The sequence below is a fragment of the Arvicanthis niloticus genome, chromosome 26 (genome assembly GCF_011762505.2).
Source record: "Arvicanthis niloticus isolate mArvNil1 chromosome 26, mArvNil1.pat.X, whole genome shotgun sequence".
NCBI lineage: Eukaryota > Metazoa > Chordata > Mammalia > Rodentia > Muridae > Arvicanthis > Arvicanthis niloticus.
In genome coordinates this window covers 33,296,824-33,323,873 of record NC_133434.1, presented here as the reverse complement: position 1 = coordinate 33,323,873, position 27,050 = coordinate 33,296,824, and the positions used below count along the sequence as shown (strand labels likewise).

At 49.0% G+C, this 27,050-nt stretch overlaps 1 protein-coding gene across 2 annotated transcripts; it reads left to right on the top strand.

Annotated features, from left to right (window-relative positions):
* The first annotated feature begins 169 nt into the window (after window positions 1-169).
* On the top strand, window positions 170-26,794 carry Scamp2 (secretory carrier membrane protein 2). 2 transcript variants are annotated; one of them, XM_076925608.1, is made up of 10 exons: window positions 170-353; window positions 15,160-15,228; window positions 15,605-15,703; window positions 16,223-16,351; window positions 17,436-17,553; window positions 18,982-19,110; window positions 19,700-19,859; window positions 21,061-21,162; window positions 25,199-25,319; window positions 25,461-26,794. In XM_076925608.1, exons 1-10 carry the CDS (start codon window positions 297-299, stop codon window positions 25,593-25,595), a joined length of 1,119 nt encoding a protein of 372 aa, XP_076781723.1. In that variant the 5' UTR covers window positions 170-296; the 3' UTR covers window positions 25,596-26,794. The 2 variants fall into 2 exon arrangements, with proteins under 2 accessions (XP_076781723.1, XP_076781722.1); XM_076925607.1 differs by lacking the exon at window positions 16,223-16,351 and having other exon boundaries at window positions 173-353.
* Window positions 26,795-27,050: the final 256 nt, after the last annotated feature.

Below are 27,050 nucleotides of genomic sequence, written 5' to 3'. Positions count from 1 at the left end.
TCAGGGCTACAGCGCTGTCGATCATTCGTGAGACCCTGGGTTCTATCCCCAGCATCTCTGGAGAATAAAACAAAGTGGATGGAAACAGAATGCATACCCTTCTCTTTCTAATGGGCTGGGCAGGGGCGGAGCGGACCTCTGTGACGTCCAGGGCCACGCCCCCACAGAGGGCGCTACGCCTGCGCCAGAACAGCTGCCTCGCTCCCGGAAGTGGAGGGTTTACACTGAGTGCCGCTGGGTCTGAGTGACCGAAGGCAGCAGCGCTCGCGGAGATCGCCCGCTGGCCCTAGATCACCATGTCGGCCTTCGACACTAACCCCTTCGCGGACCCAGTGGATGTAAACCCCTTCCAGGTAGACCTCCAACTTCCAAGATTTCTCTAGGGCCCAGGACCGCGGCCTGGTTCTCTTTCGCCAGAGCCGGGAGACGTGGCGTAGGAGGGACGGATCACCTGTCCAATGGGAGAGCGGTATCTGAAGGCTGGCCTATCATAGTTTGTATGGAGGCGGGACTTTGCAACAGGTGGACCTGCGGCAAGGGGGCGGGGCTCTGCAAAGAAGTGGGCTCTTAAGAGGACCCGGGGTTGTAGGCCATCTGACCGGCCAGGCACGCTCTTATCCTGGGGAGGTGTCTTAAAGTCAGAAAGGGAAGCAAAATGTAGCTGTGACATTTCTACAGTCTTGGGGAATCTACCTGTATTGAGTCATCCTAGGAGAAAGGCTCATTGAAACATAATGAGGAAGTAGAAGTCTGTTGGGGTGGAGAAAGGTGGAGATAACCCAACACCCTAGCAGCAACAGCAGCAGCAAAGCAAGCATCTAAAAGTACAGGAGAGTCTCTAGTGTTTATCAAGAAAAGAAGGCTGAGAAAGGGTAGGAAGATAGCCCAAGCCAGAAAATAACCTTGGTAAACATTATATTTGTTGGCCAAGGGCTTTGTTTGGAGTAAGTTTGGGCCATACAAATTTTCGGGGAAGGGGGGTGAAGGATCTTGGAGCACAAGGTACACGGGTCTGACAAATCTGCATGGGTGGTTACTGGTTTGACCTTTGGAACTTTGAAGAATACAACAACGGTCTTCGGACGTAAGCCAAAACCTTCGCGTGGAGAACACAGGGATTCCCTGTTGTCTTATGCTGAAGAACTGGAACGCTGTTAGTGCCGAGGTCGTGCTTTCTACTTCTCCTTTCATGTCTGCCCGAAACCAGTTTGAGGGACTCGTGCTTGTGATGACTGGGGATTTATGAGCCCAGCTGTTCCTCCTGTGTTAGTGTGTCACCAAGCACATGAACTCGGCCTGCTGGTACTTTATTTTGGTCTTCTACAACTTCAGCGTTTTCCTGCAAGTGTTGGGAGAAGTCCTTTGAGCTTCTCCAGTGTGGGTCCTTCCAAGGGCGGGAACAAAGCAAAGGCGCCTTGAACTAGACGGTTATACACTCAGGGAGTAGTATATAACCATTTCTGTTTTGAAGCTCTGCGGTGGTGGGGTGGAACCACGTTTTTGCACATTGTAGGCAAGCCCTCTACCACTGCGCTTATTGGGTAACGTTGAGCTTCATCCCTGGCCCTTGGTTTAGTTATAACAGGTTCTTGTCATATAACACAGATTGGTCCTGAACTCCCTATGTGGCACATGCCAGTCTTGAACTTGAGGTCCTTCCAAGTGTAGCCATAACTAGTTCGAGCCACCACACCCAGCCAGGCTGAGAGTGGAAATTTTATGCTTCTTTTCCAGGGTGACCTAGCTGATAGGAACCCTCAGGCAGATTTTTGTTAGTTCATTCCTTGTTACCCTGGGGAATTTAGAATATATTCTTGTAGCTTAATGCTTCTTGACAGAGCCTTTACAGGGACCTTGTCTCTTATGTAAGGCAAATGTTTGCCTCTGTTAGTTGAGTGAGGAGAAGAATATTTGCATTTTTCCTGTTACTGTCTGCTAACACCTTTGATTTAATGATAGTCTGTTCTATGATACCGGGGGTTTGGTTAGTATAGCAAGAATCCGGTAGTCACCGGGTGTGGTGGTGCACGCCTTTAATCCCAGCACTTGGGAGCCAGAGGCAGTCGGATTTCTGAGTTCGAGGCCAGCCTGGTCTACAGAGTGAGTTCCAGGACAGCCAGGACTACACAGAGAAACCCTGTCTCGAAAAAAAAAAAAAGAATCCAGTAGTCTCTGGGAGTATATGGTATACAGTGATGTTCCTTTGTCCAGTTTTATTCTGTCAGAATTATATGGCAGGGTCAGCCAGCCGTCCAACTTTGTAGCAGATCTTCTCCAGGGTTAGCAGTGGGCAGGGTTGTCCTGCCCTGTATCAGGAGTAACTCCTTGAAAGTCTTAAAGTGCATCTCTGGCCTCGGAAATGATTGGGCAAAGTGTGAGAGTAACTTTAGAAGTAACAAAGTAATTTCTGCATTGCATTCAAGTAAGGCGGTTTGTCCAGGCAGTCTCAGGATATGACAGGACCGGACCGGAAGCAGCTTTTGGCTTGCAAACCGGCAACATCTGGAGGGGAATCCTGTGTGGGAAGAAGAGGGCTAGGCTGGCGATACACTCCCCCTCATACTGGAATGACTGTTCATCCTTGGCAGGAAGCTGTGTGAGAAGAGGCAGCCTTACATCTGATGTCTGGAGCTCCTTCTGGTTAGAGATGGCTTCCCTTCCCTTAGGATAGTGTAAGCTGCTTCCCTGTTGCCAGGACTGGGACATTGGAAGGGTGTAGTCCTAATGACTAGGTGTGAGTCCAGCTCCATTTACTCAGGGTGTTGGCTCAGAGCTCAGGAGAGAGCAGGTGGGAGGTGACAGACTCAAACTGTCACACCTAGTCAGTCTAGAGAACAGGTTTTTTTTCCCTCCTTTTCCTTTTCTGTCATACCATGTCATGGTGGATTGCAAAATATACTTACCATTTGGAGTGTGGCTGACAGGGACTGTAAATGTTCTTAGAAGTCTATCCTAGCGTCGTCAGTTCAGCTTTACAAAAGGCAAGACTCCAGTGAGACTGGGACATGCTAGAGTCAGCAGGGGCATGCCAGAATTAGCATCACACAGGAACTTAGACCTGGGCATCGTTGCTGGGATTCTCAAATCTCATATTTTAAAGATTCTCAAATCTCATACATATACATTGTGTTAAACTGTCCTGGGGTTATTTTAGGTCAGCTAAGGAAAGAATGTGTAGTATTGACACTCTTGTCTTTTTTTTTTTTTTTTTGAAACGTGGCCTCACTGCCATGTCCGGATCCTGCAGCTGTCCTCTTGCCTCTGGCTCCTGAGTGTTGGGAGACCTTGCCAGCACAGCCTTTCCTTCTCGAAATGAGAACGCTCGTAGTGGTCATCAAATCAGCACTCGCTGAGCTTTTCAACCTTTCAAAACGTTTTATGTTTATTTATCTAACATGTTCTTGCTGTGTTGCATGCTAGATAGAGGTCGGAGGACAACCTGCAGGAGTCACTGCTTTGCTTCCACCATGAGTCTTAGGGATCGGACTCGTAGACCTGGGCTTGGTGAGCCATCTTGTCCTGAGCCATCTGGTTATCTCTTAGTGTGAAGGGACAGAATAGGACAGGTTTTATTTTTTTGTTTTCTTTTGTTGTTGCTGAGGATTGAACCCAGTGTCTTGAGCATGCTACACAAGTCCTCTACCTTAGGGCAGTACCTTAGAGATTGTGTGTGTGTTTGTAGCCCAGGCTGGCCTGGAACCCACATAGATCTACCTGCTTCTATTTTCCAAGTGCTGGAGTTAGAGGAGTTTGACACCACACTTGGCCCCTTTTGTTTTGAGATGTGGTCTCTGTGTAACCCTGACTGTCCTGGAGTTCACTATGTAGACCAGGCTCGCCTTAAACTCAAAGATCTGCCTGCCTCTGCTTTCCCAGTACTGGGACTAAAGGTGTGTTCCACCACTCCTGGCCTTCAATATAGGGGCTTTAAGGCAATACGTTTAGGCAGTATATTTTGAACTTTCTACAGTACTCACTCTGCTCTATGCTCCAGTGGGTTTGAGAAATTCTCCCCATCACATTTTTCATGAAGACTGACAGGGCTTGCCAGTTTTTGGTTAAAGGCCTGAGAAACTCCTCAATGAGGACATTCGACCCAGTATTTCTCAGAGCTGCTCGACCAAGAAACCTGTTTCTGCTGACACTCAAAAAAAAAAAAAAAAAAAAAAAAAAAAAAAAAAAAAAAAGCCCAGTGACACTCCTATGCATCTTTGAAATTGATTTCCTTACCCAAAAAATTTTTTTCTGTGTATGTTCATGTGTAGGCAGGTGTGTAGAGGTGAGAGAACTTTCAGGCACTCTTCACTTTTTTATTTTTATTTATTTATTTTTTTTTTTGAGATTGTTTTATAATGGTCTAGAACTTGACTGACCAGTGAGCTCAGGAATCTACCTGTCTTGGAACTTCCCAATGCTGGGATTACAAATGCATCCATCTTGGTGTAAATACGGGATGTGTGTATGTGTACATATATGCCACATACATGCTGGTGGCCAGGGGAGGAGGGCACAGGAGGAGGGGAGGCATTAGATCCCCTGGAGCTAGAGTTACATACAGGTAACTCTGATCAGTTACATACTGACGTGGGTGCTAGAAACTAAAAGAATAGCACGCAGTCTTAACCACTCCAGCCTGGCTTTTTGTTTTATTTTTAAATGTGAGTTCTATTCAGGCATGTGGTAACATGCCTTTACTCCTAGAATTATAGAGGCAAAGACAAGTGGTCTCTGCGAGTTTGGAACCAGCCTGGTCTACATAGTGAATGTCAGTCCAGCCAGGGATATTCAGTGAGACACTGTCTCAAAAAGTTTTAAAAAGAGAGAGCTGGGTACCCAGCTCAGGTTTTACTCCTGCAGAGACAGCCATTTCCTGATAACTGTCTCCCAGCCCCTTATCCAGGTTTGTATGATGCCCCTGTCCCCCCCCCCATCCCCCCAGTGCCGTCCATGAACCCCTTCCTTGTGAATAGGTATAGTTGAGATTATTAGAAAGTGTCCTTCCAAGAAACAGCTCCGAGTGGAAAGCGAAGTCCCCGGAGAGTGGCAGAGGCTTACCAAACCCCTAGGAGGAAGCAGGAAGCTGCGAGCCAAGCCTTAGCACTTACACAACCTCCATGCTCACACCCTGCTTCCTCTGTTAACTGTGGCACATCTGCTCCTCGCCCTCTGGATGTTTGGGTCCCTCGGTTGGAATGATTCCAGACTGTCTGCTCACAGATGTTTCTCACGAGTCTTGTCAAGTGATGCAGAGGTGGAAGACTAAAAAGAGAAGGCATTGTACTGTCCTTTTCTTCCCCCTCCCCCCAACCCCCCAGCAGTCCACTGAAAATCAGACCACCCAAGCAAATGCCAGGGCTGCTTTCCTCTGAGCGTTCTGCCAGATTGGGTTCTGCAGGCTGGGTCCCAGGAGGGAGTGTGGAAGGGGTGCTGGCACTGAACAGAGGAAGTCTTTCAGAGCCCGGACTTGCCAAGTCTCACAGTCTCGCTTTCACACATTGCTTCCTTGCAGTTGAAAGATAATGTCAGTGCTGTGGCTCCTTCCCTGGGATGCAGAACCTTTCCCTCTCGTGAAGGATGGCAATGGCAGCAAGGTGATTTGTGCAAACAGCCATCTGAGATTCCCTCTATAGACACTAAGGCCTGTGCCACTTCCCAGAAAGGGCCGGCTCCAACCTGACTGAGATTTGGGAATTCTCAGAATCACAAATAGACCCTTTGAGTTAGGGTGTTGAGTTAGGGTGTTATATATCCCAGGCTGACCTTTCATTTTTGCTGTGTAACCGAAGCTGTCCTTAAACTCCGTAATTATTCTGCCTCCATTTCTAGAGTGCTGGATTGTGTGTCCCACCACATCCAGTTTAAGGACCTGGTAGAACTTATTTGTCTTAAGAAATTTGAAACTGGGTCTGGAGCCATGGCTCAGTAGTGTGAAAGCACTGGCTGTTCTTCCAGACAGCCTTGGTTTCAGTCCTAGCGCCCACAGTCTGTGACTCCAGTTCCAGGGAATTCAGCGCCCTCTTCTGGCCTCCAAGGGATCAGGCATGCACATGGTGCACAGACAGAGGCAAAAACCCCACACACATAAAATCTTTAAAAAAAATTTAAGGGAAAAAAAATAGAAAATGGCAAGAGTCTCTCACAGCGTATGCCAGCTCCAGACAGCTGCCCGGATGGAAGTGCTCCTGCCTTTGAGGCTTGGTACCTGGAGCCAGGCGGGGGCTAGAACTTGGTTAGAGATCCAGATGAACTTGGACTCTATGCTTCTGTTAAATTTTCTTTGGAGTCACTGTGCATAGGATTATCCATTGTTCAGAGGATGCTAATATTTAACCAGGATACCCACTTAGGGAAGAGTCCTGAGCACAGTGCAAGGCGAGCCATCAGGTGCCCCCTAGAGTTGTCCACACCTTTATGCACGCCAGAAGCCCTGCCGTTCCAAAGTCACTTCTGTATTCCATCTGTCACCCAGGGGTCTCTTCAGTCAAGATCCTCTACTCAGCCTCTGACAGCCAGCGTTTAGAGATCTCTAGAATGTGAGGGCAAGCAAGCGGTAAACCTTGGCAGCCACCAGCAAGAGGGACATGGAGAAGAGGACGGCAGCCACACCTTTTTAGTTACGCTGGCTCACTCCTCAGTGGAGGTCAGCAAGCAGCTGTGTGCTGAGAACGGGTGGCTTCAGCACAAGTCTGAGAAAGCCCAACGTGGGCTTTCTGCACAAAGGCGGGGACACCTCTGCTGCTCAGCTGTCTGGAGTTGGCATTAAGCTGTGAGCTGACAGACATGCTTAGGCTTTGGCCCGTATTTGAAAGAAAGAGATAGGAGAGAAGAAAAAGAATATTAGGATTTTTTTTTCGTTAGGGCTCAGGAAAGTGGGCAGATGTAACAGCTTCATGGCTGTGGCTCCACAGAAACTGTCGTTTTTTTTTTTTTTTTTTTTTTTTTTTTGTTTTGTTTTTTGTTTGTTTGTTTGTTTGTTTGTTTTGAGAGAGGATTTGACTATGTAGCCCTGGCTGACCTGGAACTTACTGTGTAGACCAGACTGTCCTAGAACTACAGAAATTCACCTGCCTGCCTCCCAAGAGCTAATGCGTGTACCACCTTGCCTGGCTTTGTTTTTATTTTTTTCCAAAGACAATGTCTCACTTAGACCAGGCTGGCCTGGAACTCAACTTGGAGCCAATGATAAACTTGAACTCCTGATCCTTCTGTCTCCACTTCTTGAGTACTGAGATTGTAGACAACACAACCACACCCAGTCTCTCTCAACCACACCCAGTACCTGTCCCCTCTGCAAGCCTGTGGAGTCGTCTGCTGCTTGGGTGGCACACGCCTGCCTGGCTTGACTCTTCAGGATGTCTCTGCCCGGTACCTTTGACTTATTTCAGGCTGTTTTCCATTTCCTGTCTCTTCCACTTGGGCCTGGTTCTCAGTCTTCTGCCTCTACTTCAGTGGCCTCAGAATAGCATCCCCACCCAGTCCTCAGCGCACTCTAGGAGCTGGCAAATGTCTCCAGCAGCTCGCATCCACACCTTTCTAGACATGCCAGCCGATATACTGCACAGACACCTCCTATGTGGTCCAGAATCTTCAGAGGTCCTCTCCCTTCCCACACAGCCTGAAAAACCAGTCTCCTGGCAGCCTTTCCATTTGTAACCAACTTTGAGTTACTGAACCTGTGACGTCTACCCCAGGTCTCCAGAGGCCCTAACTCCTCCATGCTGAGCTGCTGTCCTGTAATTTGACCCTGTGACTCAGGTCAGCAGTCATGACAGACATGCCGTCCTGCATATTGCATGCTCCTCACGATAAGCAGAATGGTCACAGTATGCCCTGCTCAAACTCCTGTGAAGTCAAGCCCTGACTGCTCCAGTCTGGCCCTGTGCCTCTCAGGCTGGTTTCCTGATGCTTCTGGCTGTTCTCTCTTTACACTCTCACCTCTAAGCCTTCTTGACCTCCTTCTAGGCTGGGTGTGGTGACATAAGTTTATTTAACTCAGCACTTGGGTGGTAGAGGCAAGAGAATCAGGGGATCAGGGTCATCCTCAAATAGAAAGAAAAGAAGGAAGAGAGAGAGAAAAAGGAAAGAAAAAGAAAACTAACGAGTCAACAATGCAGTCTTAGGGTTTCCAATGCTATGAACAGACACCATGACCAAGGCAACCCTTAGGACATTTAAACGGGGCTGGCTTACAGTTTCAGAGGTTCAGTCCATTATCATCAAGGCAGGAAGCATGGCAGCATCCAAGCAGTTGTGGCACTGAGGGAGCTGACAGTTCTACATCTTGTTCTGAAGGCAAACAGAAGACTGATTCCCAGGCATCTAGGAGGAGGGTTTCAAAGCCCACCCTCACAGTGACACGCCTCCTCCAACAAGGCTACACCTCCTAATAGTGCCACTCCCTGGGCCATCCATATTCAAACCACCACAAATGCAAAACTGGAAACTAAGCCAGATGTGGTGGTGCGCACATGTTTATCTCAGCAATAAAGAGACAGGAAGTCAAATCCTGTGGTTTGGAGGCAAGCAGGACTACACAGTGAGACCCTGTCTCTAAAAAAGAAAACTAAGCAAAATAAACAATGAATACTTCCCAATGAATGAGAAGTATACCCTTCTCATTCGCTGAACACAAGAGTGTTCTTAGAGCTTAGGTGGTCTGATGCCAGTTCAGGAGCGCCTATCTTGACTGAGGTGTTGATTGGGTTTGACACTCTGCACTGTTTCTTCTCTCAGGCAAGAACGAGGCTGCTTCTTGGTGGTCCCCGCTCAGCATTTTTGTGGATTGGTTTGTGTAGGGAATGGACAGGTGGAAGGAGGAGAAAGGAGGTGATACAAACTGAAGATAGACTGTCTATAGGAGGGGTTCAGGGACCAAAAGGCCTGAAGCCGGGACCAGGGCCGAGACAGGAACAGAGCTGAGAAGTTCCTATCACATCTAGAATGCTCGGCATCACAGCCTGTGGCAGGGAGGAGACCTAGAGTATGCTTTGCCCTCAGATTGGTTCTCAAGTGCCTGCTCCCCCGTTCCCCTTTTTTGAGATGGGGTTTACTTACCATCATGTAGCCAAAGCTAGCCTCAAATTCGAGGCAAATCTCCCTGCTTCAGTCTCCTAAATGCTGGGATTACAGGTGTGTGATACCGTGATGGGGCCTGTGTGTTTATTTTTTGAGACAGGGTCTTGGCTGGCCTAGAACTTACTGTATAATCCAGGCTGGAGGGCTGGGGAGATGGCCCAGTGGTTAAGAGCACTGACTGCTCTTCCAGAGGTCCTGAGTTCAATTCCTGGCAACCACATGGTGGCTCACAACCATCTGTAATGGGATCCAATGCCCTCTTCTGATGTGTGTGAAGAGAGCTACAGTGTATTCACTACATTAAATAAATAAATAAATAAATAAATAAATAAATATTTAAAAAACAAAAACAAAAAAACCAGGCTGGCCTCAAATCCAGAGATCTATCTGGGATTGAGTTTCTGAGCACCCTGCCTCCACATGAGTGCTGATCTTACAGAAGTATACTGTCTTGCCCAGCTTATGCTGTGCCAACAATCAAACCAAGGGTCCCATGCTTGCTAAACAAGCATTTTATGGAAATGAGCTACATCCCTAAGTTTTTCCTCTACACATCCCTCCTCTAACCCTTGTGTTTTTAGGTAAAAGTAACACTATTATATGAAGTTTGGAAGATGGAAAAGAGCTCACCGGTTCCTCCCGTGGTCTTGCTTCATTCTTTTGATGTGTTCTTCTACCCTTTTCATGTGAATACTTTTGACAAAACTAACGTGGCACTTGTATAATGAGGCCTTTTTGTATGACCTCAGGAATTTTTGTTGTGTTGTGTTGTTTTGAGACAGGGTCTTGCCATGTAGCCTAAGCTGGCTTTAGACTTACTGTGTGTGTAGCCCAGGGTGGCTTAGTGTTCTTCTGCCAACCTCAGGAGTGCCAGGACTACAGGTGTGTATTACCATGCCAGACCCGAGGTGTTTAATCTGCTTGTTTGGAACCTGGAATCAGTCTCACACTAGGAGCTCAGGTGGAACACAACATGGGAAGGCAGGAAGTCCCGAGGCTCAGGCCTGATCAGGAATTATGAAACATATGACGAGAGATTTTCCTCCAAACCAGTAAAGAGCACCCTTGTGCGCCCCAGCCCAGCCGTGCTTCTCCCAGGGCCCCCACACCCTGCTGGCATGGAAATGCTGCTCTTACCTGCTGCTGGCTGTGCCTCCCTGAGCCTTTGCTTGCCTTCCTGCCTTCTCCTGGGAACCCCACTACTCTAGTTTTATTTCTGTGATAAAATACCCTTGCAAAGAGCAACTTAGGGGAAAATGGGGTTTATTTCAACTCCAACATTATGGGAAAGTTAACACAGAAACTTCAGACAGCTAGGTGTCACATCTGCAGTTAAGAGCAAAGAGAAACTAATGTATACATGCTTGCTTGTTTGCTTGTGCTCAGCTTCATTTCTCTACTCTTACATAGTTCAGGATCCCCCTGCCTGTCTAAGGAATGGTGCCACCCACAGTGGCTTCCCATATCAATCAACTTAGGATAACCCTCCCACAAACAAACCCACAAACCAACTCAAGTAGACAATATCTAATTGAGACTCTCTTCCTAGATGATTATACGGTTGAAACAAATTTACAGTTAAAAGCTAACCATCCCACCCACCTCCCTCCCAGCCCTCTGAGGTATCGCCCTTCCCTCCTGTCAATCACTGAACCCCACACCCCAGCACACTCTTGGCATTTTGTCTTAGCTACTAGTCCACCAGACTATGAACCCTTAAGAGGGAACGAGCTGTGTCCTGCTTCTCTTAGCGTGTTCTTCACCCTGTAACTGTTTACAAGATGTGAAGAACTAAATTTAGGAGCTTTTCCTCCCCCTCCTGTACATTCAGTAAATGGCCTTGTTGTCCAGTCTGAGCAGCCGGAGGGGTTTTAGATTACGTCTTTGTAAGTGAAGCTTAGACCTCACCATCCTTTTAAATAACTGCTTGACCCACTTAAGATCCGACTGAGCTCCATGGCTAGGAGAAGTTGATGCTGGTGACTGCAGTTTTGTGACTCGGAGAGAAAGCTTATGGTCCTCATCGGCCTCCTCTGTGTGATCCTTCCATGAAAGACTTCGTGTGTGTCTTACTAAAGATAGGCCCCGGGCTCCAGCTCTTCCAAGTTTAGTAAGGAAGCCCTTGCTCATGCCTTTTGGGACTAGGATTCATTCATTTGGCCACATAGTGATCAACCCCCTTCTATTTGTCCCACAGCCTTGCAGTCTCAGGTTTACTGTCCTGTCCCTAGAGTCAGTACCGTGAGTGTGTGTGTGTGTGTGTGTGGTCTGAGGATGTCAAAGAGGGCATCAAATCTCCTGGAACGGGAGTTCCATGTGGATGTCTGGATGTCTGGGAGTCACCATGTGAGTGCTGGGGATCCAGTGTGGTTTCTCTGGAAGAGCATCAAGTGCACCATCTCTCCAGAGATCTTGAATAGTTCCCATTCCTATGCTGAGCTTGGGCTTTCCCATCTGCATCAGGGGTGCTGGTCTCTTACAGGCTGTAATAAAGGTTAAATGAGGAAATTTATGGTTGCCTTTTTTGGCAGAGCTATAAAACACACAAGCTGACCAGAGTCTTTATACAGTGGAATATAATGAATATTTCCTCCCTCCTCCCTCCTCCATTCTCCATTCCTTTCCTTCCTTTTATGTGCGTGCCTGCATGTGTGGAGTTTGAAGGACTTCATTCTCTCCTTCCACGATGTAGGTTTCAAGGATCAAATTCAGACTTGGTGACAAGCTCCTTTAGCCACTGAGCCATCTTGTCAGCCCATCAGGACATTATAGACACAAAGGAGAGAAGCTCAGGCACCACAGAATTGGTGCTGGTTTCATATACCGTGAATCTCATCTCTGGAGAGGCCATAGCAGGAGGTTTGAGTTCACAGACAGACTGGAAAACAATACCAAGTTTCAGGATAGCCTGAGCTACACAGAGGGACTCTTATTTAAGAGTGTGTGGTGGGGGAGGTGTCTTTAGATAGTGGAATCTTGTGATATGGAGTTTCTCAAAAATAAATAAATAAAAAGAAATTAAAGCAAGTTGAGAAAGGCTGATAGAACCTGCTGGAGATAAGACACAGTGACCAAGTTTGGGTGAATAGAATTCACAGTACTGTCAATATGTGCTGAACCTGGCACATAGTAGGTACTCAAAAATGTCATCTTTCCTTGGTTCTCTCTTGCTCCCTCCTTCCCTGCCTTCAGCTAGTCTCAGCCTCTCTTGAAGCTACCTACAGCTTCTAAGGAGAATCCAGGTTTCCTTACAGGAGAAGGACCTATGTGTCACAGTGTTTTTGGTCCCAGGCAAGGCGAGTTCCAAATTCTTAGGCCACTGTTGTTCTAAGTCCATTAAAAGAAGGAAGCACTAGTGAGGCGTTTGTTCTCAAACCTTCCCTGTGATGATGCTCTGCCCTAGGCCCCTCACCAAACCCCAAGGGGCCTGAAGAACAGCCAGGCCTAGATGCCCTCAGCTGCAAAGCACTCTCACAAGTATGAGCAAGCCATTTAAGATGAGCCTGGTTAGGGTTCCCGATCCAGACTTTGCAGACATTGGAAAAGAAGTGGAGGAGGGAGAATCATCTGGACAGGATAGTCACATCTGTCATCTCATCCTACCTCAAGAATCTGCCACCAGACTTTTTTTTTTTTTTTTTTTTAGATTTATTTATTTATTTATTTAATGTATGTAAGTAACACTGTGGCTCTCTTCAGACACACCAGACAAGGGCATCAGATCCCAATCAGTTGGTTGTGAGCCACCATGTGATTGCTGGGAATTGAACTCGGGAAATGCAGTCAGTGCTCTTCTGCTGAGCCATATCTCCAGCCCCTCACTTGACTGTTATTGTCATAAAAATGTCACCTTGCCTTGAGCTTTAAGCTGCCTATTAACATGTACACCTTAGCCAAGTGTATATGTGCCAGCTCCTGAAACCGCTACCTGAGTTGTCTCGTGGGTCCTGTGCCCTGTGGTGACAGACTAGTAGCCAGTTCCTTGGCTAGTGGGTCTGATTTCAGTGACTTGGGCTTGCTTTCACTAGCAGGTATCTGCTGCCTTTGAAAGGGAGCAGACTCTGAGCCCTGCTGCAGGCCAGCTGGTTCTGGGAGAAGACTGTTAGGACCAACCCCCATATCTCTGGGTGACCGCAGAACCTCACTTTGTCACTTTGCCTGAGTTTCAGGAACCACCGAAGCAGAGGTGGATGTCCAGCAGTCAGGACACAGTCTGCTGGTGGAGACTGGATGGAGGTGCAGCATCCCTAAGATGAAGCTGTCTACAGACCCAGCGAATTGCAGTTGCGGCTCCACTCTGGGTGTGGCCCTAGGGCAGTCAGGCGCACTCAAGGAGCTGGTGGTCCCAGTGGAAAGATAGAACTGCTGTATAGGAAAGTCAGAGCACACATGGGAAACTGATACTTAGCTCTGCTAAGTTTCAGAATAGGAAGCCAACTCCTACCTTGCAGTCTCAGATAAGTTACGTCGTCATGACCAGTGTCTTTTCTATACCTGTGAACTGAGCGGTTTGCTCTCTGAGTGTCTGGGACATTGACACTGTATTTAAGAAAAGGGTCTGCAGAGCAAGGTGTGGCCGTATACACTTGTAATCCCAGCATTTGGGAAGTGGGGTCATGAGGATCATGATCAAGGCCATCCTGGTCTTTTCAGTTTGAGGCTGACCTGAAGTATATGGAACTCTGTCAGGAAAAACAAAACAAACAAACAAAAAAATGCACGTCTGGAAATGAACTGTAGAGACTCAGCCGGGGCAGTCTGGCCTCTCACAGCTGTTCCCCCAGAGTTCCTGCATGGCTCTGCCGTAAGACCTGAAGCCCTTAACCATGATCAGGAAGGGGGGAGGTTGCCTGCTATAGGACAGGCAGGATGAACTGCCCTTGCCACCAAAAGGGCCACTTAAGCAAAAAGGAGGGCGGAAGCAGAAGGCTAGAAACACAGGACAGACAGCATTCTTCTGCTGATGCCTGTTTCTGTTTTTTTGAGACAGGATCTCATCTTATTTCATAGCCCAGCCTGGCCAGGAATTTGTATGTAAGCTGAGGCTGGCCTAGAACTCTTTGGATCCTGATCCTTCTGCCTCAGCCTTCAGACTGCTAAGACTACAGACAAGGTGCCACACTAACTATAAAGAATTTTGTTTCATTTTTTTCCCTCCCCCTCTCTCAGGGTTTCTCCCTATAGTCGTCTGTCCTGGAACTCTCTCTGTAGACCAGGCCAGCCTGGAATTAAGAGATCCACCTGCCTCTGCCTCCCAAGTACAGAGATTAAAGGTGTACACCACTATGCCAGGTTTAGAATTTCTTATTTTATTTTAAGAAAGAAAAGGAGAGGGACTGGAGATATGGCTCAGCAGTTAAGGGCACCAACTGCTCTTCCAGAAGCCCTGAGTTCAATTCCCAGCAACCACATGGTGGCTCACAACCATCTGTAATAGGATCTGATGCCCTCTTCTGGTGTGTCTGAAGACAGTGACAGTGCACTCATAATACATAAACTAAGTAACTAATTTTTTTAAAAAAGAAAAGAAAAGGAAAGGAAACATTTTTCTGGCTTTTCATCTGAGACCTTCTCCTCCTCCAAGTGTGCCTGATTTAATAGTCAGTGCTGGCAGCCAGTAGCATGTTTCCATTCTAGAACCTATAACTATCCTCTAAAGAGCAAGAGGAATAAACTGCTTTCTGTAGACTAAGAAATACGACGGGTTTGGGGACTTAGATCAGTGATTGAACCTTACAAGTACAAGGCCCTGGGTTCCATCTCCGACACCAGAAAACAACAATAAAAAATAAATATGTACTATTTATTCCTGTACAGAAGGTCTCTACCTCCACCCATTTTACCCCTCCCCACCCAAATGGGGAAAAAACCTACCCGGGTTAAACGCGGTGGCCCCCTCTGAATCTGCCATGGAGAGAGCCTGTGTGGGACTGTTTCCAGAAAGGATGAAGGCATTCGGATGAAGAGACTTTGTTGCAGGGCAGACCAGAACCCCAGATATCGGAGACACTGGATTGCTTGCTGGCTGCTGCTCAAGGCTGTTTCCTCTCGTCAGTATCTAATGCCTTCTTTTCTTCTTCCCAGGATCCCTCTGTGACCCAGCTGACCAGTGCTTCTCAGAGTGGCCTGGCTGAGTTCAATCCCTTCTCAGAGGTTGGTGACTATGTCCTTTCTAAGTCATGTAGTCTTCTGGGAGATGGTGGCATGTGTGTTAGCAGGAGGTGCCAGGGTGTCTGGAGCAACGAACGTGGCAGGGGAAGAACAGCTCTGGAGACTTACTGCCCTCAGAGGGACAGTAGTCCTAAGGTGGACTTGTGGTAAGTTAAGAATGGAGATGTCTCCAAAGTGGCTGAAGGTCCATGGGCTCTGAGACCTGGACCTCTCTCTTACAGGGTGGTACAGGGCAATGCCTGGTACCTAGCAAAGCCAGGGCTGTGGGTTAGAGGCCACGTTGCAGAGGAGGGTCCAGTCCTTGCCGTGGGTCTGCTACAAGTGGAACCCACTCATTTCCTTTCTTTGCCCCACTCAGACAAATTCAGCGACAACAGTTCCTGTCGCACAAGTTCCTGGGCCCTCCCAGCCAGCAGTTCTCCAGCCCTCAGTGGAGCCAGCACAGCCAACGCCCCAGGTACTGGTCAGGAGCCCTTTGGCCTCTCCGTGCAAGTGGGAATCACCCAGGTCCATAGTTGAACCCTTAGGGTTGGGGGCAGGGAAAGGGTCTTCATCCCTGAGGCTTCTTGTAAGATTCTTTAGAGCCACACTACAGCCCCTCTCCTCCCACCCAACCCCCACCCCTGAAGTAAGCTCCACTCACCAGGCTGGGACCCCTAGTGTCTGCAGAGAACACCTGTCCTGTTGCACCACTCCAGGTCCTTCTTAGGGCACAGAATCTATGTTTTCATTTGTGGTGCTACAAATGAAGTCCAGGGCCTTAAATGCTCTGTCCCCAAGCTGCATCCCTGCCCCTCTCTTTTTAAACCTTGGTCATTCCTGCTTTCTGTCCTATTTGCCTTAGTCCCTTCACTGAGTCAGGTGAACCTTGTCTGCTTGTGCCTAACGCTGACCTCTGTCACCCTCCCCAGCACCCTGACCCTAGGCTTCTCCCTGCCTTGGTGAGCATGGCCCACAGTGGAGTTGTGTATTGCAGCTCCTGCTTAGACAGGCCAGCAAGTTTCTGCCTGCCCGATTCCTGGCAGCGGGTGAGCCCTCAGAGAGGCAGATGCTGCTAGGAGGAGATAGTATTCCCAGGGACAGCTACATGTGCAAGCTTCCGAAGGTAGGCCGAGTGTAGATGAGCAAAATGAGGGTGGGCTGGGCACCTGGAGCCTGCCCAGGCTGGGTCCTAGAACCCTGTGAGGTGAGACACTCCCTGTGTGCGGGGGTAACTTTATGTTCAGCAGGGGTGACGGGATACGGAGACCCCACCTCTGTTCCACCGGCAGCACAGGGAGATGAGGCTAGGACCAGTTCTAATCCCCGTGTCTGAAGTTCACCTTCCGGGGGAGACAGACTTCACTCTCTGGAGAACTGCTTTGCTGAAATGTGTGCATGTGTATACACATGCCTAGTTGTTATCCTGTGAGATGGCCACTCCTGTTCCCCCAAAGAAGACCATAGTCTCATTCTTCAGGAGGAAGATGGGGCCAAATAGTGACAGCAGCAGTGGCAAAGGCTCTGAGCCCACTTGAGAGTCCCTGAACTGCCACTGACAGGCTCTGCTCCTCTGCAGAGGTGATAAAGCTTGGCCTCTGCGTGCCGTGAAGGTCAGGCAGAGAAGGGCCATACATCATAGACTGTCCCCAGGGTATGGCCAGACACTGTTCAGGTGGGCCTGGGAGGTAGCTCCCCGGGCAGAGCGGGGAGGGAGGCTACATTGGTGTGGCTCGCTGTGGCTCTGGTGCTTGTGGCCTGCCTCACATCCTCCCTCCATGCTTCCTGCTGGCAGCCTAGCACTGTTTCCACTTCTGACTCTGACACACGCTTCAGGTTCTTCCCTGTAGCTTCAAGTCTCTGGGTTTCTGGCTTCAGGTTGGGTGCCTGTGTTTTTACCAAAGGACAGTACAGTTCAATGTAGACTGGACTTCACTGTGGGGGACTAGATGAGCCATGGGAGATGGGGGCAGAAGTGGAGAGCCCTGGCAAAGGACTAGGGGGGTCAAAGGTGGTATGAGGGTAGTGGGCAGTGGTTCGCCTAGGCACTCCTGTGGTATTCCTTAATGCCCAAGACTTTATTGGGCAGGACTACCTCGACCACCTACTAGCTCCTCCTGCCTGGGTGAAGTGCCTCTGCTGGCCTGCCTGGGCTCACACTGTCCCTTTCTCATTGCTGGCTGTCCCCTGCCCTGTTCTGTTCTCTCTAGGCTGTCGCAGCTGCAGCCCAGGCAGACCTGCTTCGGCAGCAGGAAGAATTAGACAGGAAAGCTGCTGAGCTGGAACGCAAGGAGCGGGAGTTGCAGAACACTGCAGCGAATTTGCATGGTAACAGACTGTCGGGGTCTAGCCTGCTCTACCTGGCACAAGGGGTACTCTGAACCACCTTCATGGGGGATCTTGCAAAGCTTTTGGTTTTGGAAGCATGTTGGTTTGGAGAGTTCAGCCTAGTGACAATGTCTGTAACCCTAGCACAGTGGAGGCAGAGGCAGAAGGATGACTCCACGTTCCAGGCCAGCCGAGGCTGTAATATAGAAAGACTATATCTAAGAAAAAAGAAAAAAAAAAAAAAAAAAAAAAAAAAAAAGGAAGGAAAGAAGGAAGGGAGGGGGAGGGAGGGAGGGAGGGAAGGGGGGAAGGTGCTGGTTCTGGGGTAGAAAGAAGAAAGGCAGAAGTTAAAAGATCAGCAGAGTGGGCCTGACAGATATGAGTTATTTCTGTGTTCCTTCCCAGCTCTGAAATGCTTTGATTCCCTGGGCCCACAGTTCTGTGTTGTTGCTAAAATTCCTTCCCAGAAGGGGACATAAACAAGGTCCCAGTGACAAGCTAAGGCACAATTCCACCGAAGCTTACTCTGTAGAACCAGTGAGTTTACTGGTTCCTTGTTACAGAGCATGGGTGAGAGGTTAGCTGCAGGAGAGTCTTCCTCCCCAACAGGCTGTCCCTGAAAAGTCTGACCCAGCAGGGACGAAGACTTCCCTGCAGTGCATTCATGGAGCCCTCTTGCCTGTATAGTCTGGCCTCTCCCCAAGGCCGTGTACAATTAAGACAGAATTGCATAGAACTTATGGCAGGGGTGGCTGGATATGTAGATGAGAGTCTTCTCCCCACAAGCCCAGCTGGGACATTACTTTTGCAAGAGGGTACAGTTGAACTCCCCAAGACTATTACATGCTTATGAGCTGGTCATCAATAAACATACTTTTTAAAGCCAATGTGCTAGCTCACACCTTTAATCCCAGCACTCACGGGGTAGAAGCAGGCAGAAGCTCTGTGAGTTCAAGGCCAGCCTGGTCTACATTCAAGGATAGCCAGGGCTACCTCACAGTCTTTTTTTTTTTTTTTGGTTTTTCGAGACAGGGTTTCTCTGTGTAGTCCTGGCTGTCCTGGAACTCACTCTGTAGACCAGGCTAGCCTTGAACTCAGAAATCCGCCTGCCTCTGCCTCCCGAGTGCTGGGATTAAAGGCGTGCGCCACCACCGCCCAGCTACCTCACAGTCTTGAAAGAAACAAACACATCATTTCGGACATTTAGCTCCCTCTGTTACCCAGTGTAGCTGGGCCTCATTGTCTTGGAGCAAACTTGTGGGTACCTCTCTGGGTTCTTCCTGATCTCACTTTATGTTCCTTGAAGCCCCCTGAAACTTCTGAACTCTGCTTGTAGGGCCACCTCTGCAAGCTCCGCTTTGCCTGTAAACGAGGTGGCTGTGTGTGTTCTCCCGTGTCACTGATGAGGCTGAACCCTTTTTCACACAGTGAGAAACAACAACTGGCCGCCGCTCCCCTCATGGTGCCCTGTGAAACCCTGCTTCTATCAGGACTTCTCCACAGAGATCCCTGCTGACTACCAGCGGATATGCAAGATGCTTTACTATCTCTGGATGTGTGAGTTCCAGGGTGCATTGGCAGTGTCTCAAGATCCCTGGGTTTGTTTTTGGGCCTTGCTCGCTGGGGTCAAGACCTCTCACGGACTCCATCCTTCCCAGTGTTGGGGCTAGCATGGGGAGGTTCTTTATGTCCTATCAGGGAACCTGCTCAAAAGGGCCAGCTAGGCTACTTTGAAAGTCTAGCTGGAGACTTCTGTGTTCCTGTAGAGCTTCTAACCCTGAAAGGCTCAACCTGGCTCCCCACAGGCCTCTAGGTTCCCAGCAGTGAGGAAAGACTGCGGCTCCATTGTGGGCCATGGAGAAAGTTATTTCATTCCCCAAGGATCAGCCCTAGGTCTGCACCTCACCATGCCTATCCCTGAAACCTAGGTGTCCTTGTCACCTCTTAAGAAAACTTGGTCCCTAGTGTGAGGTCCCAGAGACCCAGGATCTGGAAGTTAACCTTCTCCTGGTGTAGACTGAAGTCCCTGTCATTTTTGCAGCCCCTTTCGTAGCATGGCCTTTCCTAAGGAGTAGCTTGCTCTGTGGGCAGCCAGTCCTCCAGCCACCTTGGGTCAAGCTACTTTTCTCTCCTTGCCCCTTTCTAGTGCATTCGGTGACTCTGTTTCTAAACCTGCTTGCGTGCCTGGCCTGGTTCACGAGTGACGCAGCTAATGGAACAGCCTTTGGCCTCTCCATCCTTTGGTTTCTGATCTTCACTCCCTGTGCCTTCCTTTGTTGGTACCGACCCATCTACAAGGCTTTCAGGTGAGTGGAGCTAGCACAGGGGTGAGGGTCTGGCTGGCATCTCAGGAGTCGCTGATAGACCCATGTTCTGATCCCATCACAGTCCTAGCTCAGAATAGTGTGGTAGGGGATTGCCTTTCTCTTCTCACTCAGTCAGATCAGACAAATTAAGAGCAGTTTGCCTCAGCCTAACCTATAGGTGAAGTTTGCTAGGGGCCTGTCCATGGATGAACATGGGAATGAGAAGGGACTGGGAGCCTCACCTGCTGTTGCACTATTCCTGGGCAGGCTGGCTGGCAGGCAGGGATCCAGTTACTGTGAAGAGGGAGTACCCTGCTGAGGGGTGAGGTGCTGCCCTGTGGGGGTCAGACACTGTCTGTGGCGCATCTTTATGATCTCAGACGTCTGTGGCCAGTATGTAAGCTTACTCCGTGAGCATACGGCCCCCAGGGGATTTGGAATTGTACCTCATTTTTGATGCTCTTAGGAAAGAAGAGCCAGGAGTATTCAGGAAGGCAGATCCTGGATTCTGTATTTTGGTTCTCAAAGATGCAGTAGTCAAAAGCAGGGATGACGCTCTGTCGGAAGAGCGCTTGCCTGCCAAATGCAAAGCCTGGGGTCTGTTAAAGCTCCACATAAAACTGAGAGTGCTGGCGCGGGAGTACAGTCCCAGCCTCTGGGAGATGCAGACAGGGGGGTCAGAAATTCAAGGTTATATAGCGAATTAAAAGGCCAGCCTGGGCTACGTGAGACCCTTGTATGTAACTAAGAAAACCGCACAGTGGTGGTGTGTTTGCTACCCCACAAATATCTTTTCTCATACCCAAGTTTACAGTGTGTGTGTGTGTGTGTGTGTGTGTGTGTGTGTGTGTGTGTGTGTTTGTAGAGGCCAGAAGAGGATGTTAGATCCTTTGAGACTGGAATTAGAGACAGTTGTGACATCTACTGTGTGGATGCTGGGAAGCCAACCCAAGTCTCTGGAAGAACTGCTGAGCCAGCTCTTATTTCTTCAGTCTTAGTGCGCGCATGCGTGTGTGTGTGTGTGTGTGTGTGTGTGTGTGTGTGTGTGTGTGTGTACATGGTGCCACAGTGCACATGAGTATGTCAAAGGACAACTTTTGAGAGTTCTTTCCTCAGGCTTGGGAGCAAGTACCTTTCCCTGCTGAGCTGTCTTTTACTGGCCCCGAGCCCTCTCACAATTTACTCCTTTCTCTCCCCACAGGTCTGACAACTCTTTCAGCTTCTTCGTGTTCTTTTTTGTATTTTTTTGTCAAATAGGGATCTACTTCATCCAGTTGATTGGCTTGCCTAACTTGGGGACCAGGTAAGACCTGAGCTGGGGTTCAGTTCCTTGCAATTTCCTAGCTCCGAGAGAGCCTGTTTGGACCACAATGTGGACAAAGGGTGGCGGGTACACTACTATCTGCTTGGGTTCTGTTGCGTGATGAAACTTCTCCTGGGGAGATGCAACACACACATCCACTCAGCCCAGACAGGGAACCCAAGACAGACCAAAGTGGTGGTGCCACCAAAGTCCACCTTGGTGAACCACTGAGTTTATTGGGGTTCTCTTACAAGGATATGGGTGAGGGGTAACTTACAGGAGCAGACAGCTGTGTCACCAAAGTCCACCCCAGCATGGGTGACAGCTTACAAAGCTGGGTCCTTGGAGCTCACTGCTCAGCCTGAAGGCAGCTCGGCAGCTTGGAGAGTGTCCTTTTCAAATGACTCTCTGATCTATAGCTCTCCCAGGCAGCTGGTGTGGTCTCAAGAGTCTTCCTTGCAGGTCAGCTTGTCTGAGAGTATTCTTTCAGGTTAGCCTCCTCCATCAGAGGGGAAATCTCGGCTTTTATTACTTTCTCTGGCAGGAGGGGGCTTAGTGAATCTGGTCAGTTTCAAGGACTTCCTGAAGCTATTTTGAATTGTTTTATAGTAGGATAGAGTATTTTCATCTCCGTGGAAACTGTGCAACACCTCTTTCCTGGTTATTTTTTCTTTTGGGGGTCCTAGGGGTCAGACCCAAATCCTTGCACATGCTAGGAAACATTCTGTCCCTGAGCCACAGCCCAGCTTCCATTATGTTACCAAAGTGGTTGTCTTTTCCTGTCCTCTTCTTTCCTTGTCCTCCTCGTTCTAGGGGTGTAGATGAGAGCATCTCACTCTGGCCTGGAACTTGCTGTATAGGCCAGAGTGGCTTCCAATTCATGGTGGTCCTCCTGCTGGCCTCCAAAGAGCTTAGATTTCAAGTTTGAGCCACCTTTCCAGTTTAAGTTAGGCTTTTAGGGTTGTGTCTGGCACTGTCAGAAAAGTTCTTACTTTTCTCTTGGAGCGTCCTCTGAGAGGCTGATGGATCCCTGGTCTTTGAAACCCCTAAGTTACACCTTACATCTCTCAGACTCACTAGCCCCCAAAATGACCTTGAACTTCTTGTCATTCTGCCTCTGGGCTATACCTGTTGTTTTATGTAGAGCTTGGAATGGAATCCAAGGCCTCATGCAAGCTAGGCAAGTCCTCTGTCAGTGGGGCTCCATCCTCAGCTCTTACTTTCTCTCAGGGCCATGTGACTGCAGAAGGTGTGGTCTGCCTCCCTGGAGGCCTTGCTATTCTGGAGCATGTAGCTTGTTTGGATTTCTGAGCTACCTCGGTCCTCAGCTCACAATTTCCAAAAGAAAGGCTGATGGCTGGTGTTTTTCTTTCTACACCAGTGCACAGGGAACATTGCAAAAAGGTTGCACTGGCATGGGGCTGAGAGCAGGAGCCTGGGAGGGAGGCACGATTTTAGTCCCCTCCTCACAGTGGTTAGCAAGTCCAGAGTGTGAGGAGAGGACTGGCCATCTGCACTGGCACTCTGAGCCTGAGGACACTGCCACCCTGCTGCCTTATCCTGTGTTCTAATCCTGACCCTTTTGGTGAGTGATCCAGTTTCATTATTACTCTAAGCTAGACGTCGGTAGGAAAGCTAACCTGGCCAAGTGTGAGTATCCAGGTCTGTAGTCCCAGCACTTGGGAGATGAGGCAGGATGGTGGGAAGTTTAAGGTCAGCCTGGGCTATGTAAGTTCTGGGCCAGCCTGGAGAATGGAGTCTCAAAAAACAAATGAGCTGAGCATGGTGACACAGGCATTTAATCCCAGCACGCAGGAGGGCAGAGGTAGGTGGATCTCTTAGTTTGAGGCCACCCTGGTCTATATAAAAAGATCTAGGCTAGCTAGGGTTACACAGTAAGACAGTGGTTTATAGCAAACAAATCAATGGCGTGGGATGGGGCAGGCTACAGTTAATATTTGCACCCCTGGATTGAGAATCTAAGATTTGAGATTTGTCCTGACCCTGCCCTCACTGCCTTGTATTGAGTGAGCTCTGCTGGCTCCCGCCTGTTCTTGCCTTCCCATAGACCTTCTGTGACCACTTTCTTTTCTCTGTGTGTGTGCATGTTCATGTGGGGTCACGTGCACACCTCTGTGTGGAACCAGAGGTTGAGATTTGAGGTCTCAACCTCCAATTGCTAAGATTGCAGGTATAAGCCACTTTAAGACACAAAAGGTTTTTAAATTACACTTTTATGTAGTGTGCATGTACCTGCAAGCAGGGACCCCCCATGTGAGAGCCAGCGCTCTTCTCCCGCCGTGTGGGTTCTGCAGATCGAACTCAGGCTTTCCCGCGGATGCAGTGGTCTTTACTGCTTGTGCTTTTGGTGTCACACTTCAGTCATGAAAATTACTTCCTGTTTTCTTCTAGGAGTTTGTGTGGTTTTTTTTTTTTGTTGTTGTTGTTTTGGTTTTTTTTTTCTTTTTTTTTTTTGGTTTTTCGAGACAGGGTTTCTCTGTGTAGCCCTGGCTGTCCTGGAACTCACTCTGTAGACCAGGCTGGCCTCGAACTCAGAAATCCACCTGTCTCTGCCTCCCAAGTGCTGGGATTAAAGGCGTGTGCCACCACCGCCCGGCGAGTTTGTGTGTTTTTTGAGACTGAATCTCTCTATGGTTGTTGCTGTCCTGGTTACTATGTAGACCTGGCTGTTGTAAACTTATATTCTCCTGCCTCTGCCTCCCCAGTACTGGGACTAACGGTACATGCCGCCATGCCTAGCCTTTCAAAGAGCTTTACAGCTCTTACAATTAATCTTTGCCCTTTGAGTTCATTTTCATGTATGATTGAAGTAAGGATCAGTTGTCCTGGTACCATTTGTAAAGAGACCATCAGTTCCCCTTTAGGGCGTTAACATTTTTTTTTATTCCTTTTATTTATCAGGGGGTTGGGGGGACACGACATGCACACTAGGACATGGATGTGAAGGCCCAAGGATAAGTTCTTCTCTTCCACCGTGTGGGTCCTGAGTATCAAACTCTGCTATCAAGCTTGGCATCAAGTTCCTTTACCCACTGAACTATCTCACTGTCCCCTTGGTTTCAGGACCCTAAAAAATAGATTGGGGGTCCTGGAGAGATGACTTGGTGGTTAAGAGCACTAGCTGCTATACCAAAGGACCCAGGTTCAATTCCCACTACCCACATGGCAGCTCACAACTGTCTGTAGCTCCAGTTCCAGGGGATCTGACACTCTCACACAGACACAACAATCAATGCACAGACAAAAATTGAAAAATCATTTTTTTAGAATTATTTATTTATATATATGAGTACACTGTAGCTGTCTTCAGACACACCAAACGAGAGCATCAGATCCCATTACAGATGATTGGGAGCCACCATGTGGTTGCTGGGAATTGAACTCAGGACCTCTAGAAGAGCAGTCAGTGCTCTTAACCACTGAGCCGTCTCTCTAATCTCCAGAAAATAATTTTTAAAATATGTACATCTGGACTCTGAAGCCTATGGCATTGTTCTTCCTGCTATTCCCACACTGCTTTGATCACTGTAGCTTTGTTGTAAGTTTTGAAGTCAGGTAGCGTGAGAATAGTCCCTTTACAGCCAAGGACACTAAGGCTCTGGGGATGACAAAAATGTTAAAGGCAGAGGCAACAGGCTGGCCAGTGCTCCTCTCCCCAGAGTCTTCTGTGAGATCCAGGTCTTCCCTGTCCCCACCCTCAGTCAGCAACAAACACTGAGTCTTGGCCTGCTCCTGGCAAGGGAGTTGCCACATCTCCTTTCTGGACCTCACTGGACCAGAAGATTTTCATGTGACCCCACCTTTGAGACCTCAGGAGAGCTCATGTTGGACCATTGTGGGCCTGTCAGCACTCACAGCCTGGTGTCTCACAGAGGAAGGTCATTGAACCACAAGGCTCCCTGTGCTTCAGGGACATGTCCAGGAGGCAGTCAGGACACAGCCATTTGGGAGAAGTGCTTCTCTTGGGGACTTCTGCGTCTCAATCTTACCTGACCTCCGGTTTCTCCTTTTGTAGTGGTTGGCTCGCAGCCCTATCTACAATGAATACAAAGCCCTTAGCCGTGACCATCATCATGATGGTAGTGGCTGGCTTCTTTACCCTCTGTGCCGGGCTCTCTCTCTTCCTCCTGCAGCGGGTAAGTAGGGCAGAGCCAACAGTGAACACAAGTCAAATGTCCATCTCTCCTGGGTATGCATCTAAACATTCCTTACTCCCGAAGCACTTAGGGGCCCAACACCCCATCCAGGGCTCTTTTCACCCCAGCCTCCTTTTCTAGGTACACGCCTTCTACCGCCGAACAGGGGCCAGCTTCCAGCAGGCTCAGGAAGAGTTCTCCCAAGGCATCTTCAGCAGCAGAACTTTCCGCAGCGCTGCCTCATCTGCTGCCCGAGGAACCTTCCAGGGGAACTAGTCTCCCTGACTCTCCTTCCCTCAGCCTGGCCTCTTCTGTCACCTGCCTTCTGAGCTGCACTGTCTGTGGGTGCCTTATGCAGTGGCTACGCCAGCACAGACCTGGCAGGAATTTGTCTTGTCCCTGCTCCTTCCTCAGTAGTCCGCTTTCTCTCCTACAAGAGGGAAGGAGAGGAGGGGACAAGGACATTTTTTTTTTTTAACACACGGGAAAAGAAAAAATAACAAAGCTATCTTTCCTTTTCTAATGGTGGTTTGGTAGGATTTTGTTCGGAAGCACTGGGACCACTTTGCCAGAAAACATATGGACTCATGTGCTTGGCATCATGGGCCAACCTGGGCTCACTGTACCAGGAATTTTCCACAGGAACCCTGGACTCCATCCCTCCTTCTACAGGCTTGGGACTCCAGTGTCTTGCCTTTCATGCTTGGGCTTCATAAGCCTCCCAAGGGCTCCACTCTAATGAGCTGTGTTCTGGGTGGGTGCACAGAAGTTTCCCAAGTCATCTTAGGGTGATCGATCTCCAGGTGTTCTTCACAACAGAGTCATGACCCTGTGCCTGCTTCCACTCCTGGTGTGATAGCACCTTGTGCCCTCTGGGGGCCTCCCTAGCCTCTCCAGACTTCTGAATGTATAGTGAGTGGGGTTGGTTGGGACTTGGGGATGGGGAGGGACCGAAGACAAGTCAATCAAGTCCTGCCCAGCCTCTTCTGAGAGGGTAGGTGTCTGCTGACCTGTTTGTTGTGACTCTGCCCCTCTGCCTTAGCCTGGCCCATCTTTAGCAATAATCACCTCTTACAACTGTTAGGCTGGTTTGGAGGAAGTCGGTCTGGAACTGTCCTGCAGGCAGGACCGCTGAGCCTTCTTTCTGGGGGGTTCTTCCCACACCCTCAGTGGACTCTAGGTCCCTTTCCACTTGTCCTGGGGGCTCCACAGGTGTGTCGCTGCCCTGGAAACCCGGACCCTGTGTTATGTCAGTGCCGCAAGAGCTCGCCAAGCTGGCCAGCCTCCTGCCTCTGGGAACTGGGGCCCTCCTGAGGATACCCTCCATGCTGTCAGCCCATCTCGCTCTAGAGCCACCGAATGGTAATGACAGCCACCGGGGTTTTGTAAACTTTCTGGTATTATTTTCCTCCATGTACAAATGTATATGTCATGTCTCAATTTTTGTGCTTAAATAAAAAGATTTTTGGACAGCACTGGTCCTGATATCTCTGGTGGACTTGGGAGGGCTACAGCCTACTGAAGTACAGGCTAAGGGCCTCTTACTAAGATAGGTGAGATGACAATTAAGATCGTTGGTGGCTGAACTGTGATGGACGTCAAGCCACTCAACTCTAGGGAAGAACCCTTTCCAAGAGTGAAAGGCAGAAGGGAGGACCCTGGCAATGGCAATGTGGCCTCTTCCAAAGGCATTTAAATTGTTTTTAGCCAGGCATGGTGACTTATACCGTT

Bases quoted from the DNA above. Each gene is read 5' to 3' on its own strand.
- Scamp2 (XM_076925608.1), top strand. From the start codon at position 297: ATGTCGGCCTTCGACACTAACCCCTTCGCGGACCCAGTGGATGTAAAC. The intron at 15,704-16,222 runs GTACTGGTCAGG...TGTGTATTGCAG, and splicing joins CAGCACAGCCAACGCCCCAG to CTCCTGCTTAGACAGGCCAG. The intron at 16,352-17,435 runs GTAGGCCGAGTG...TGTTCTCTCTAG, and splicing joins ACATGTGCAAGCTTCCGAAG to GCTGTCGCAGCTGCAGCCCA.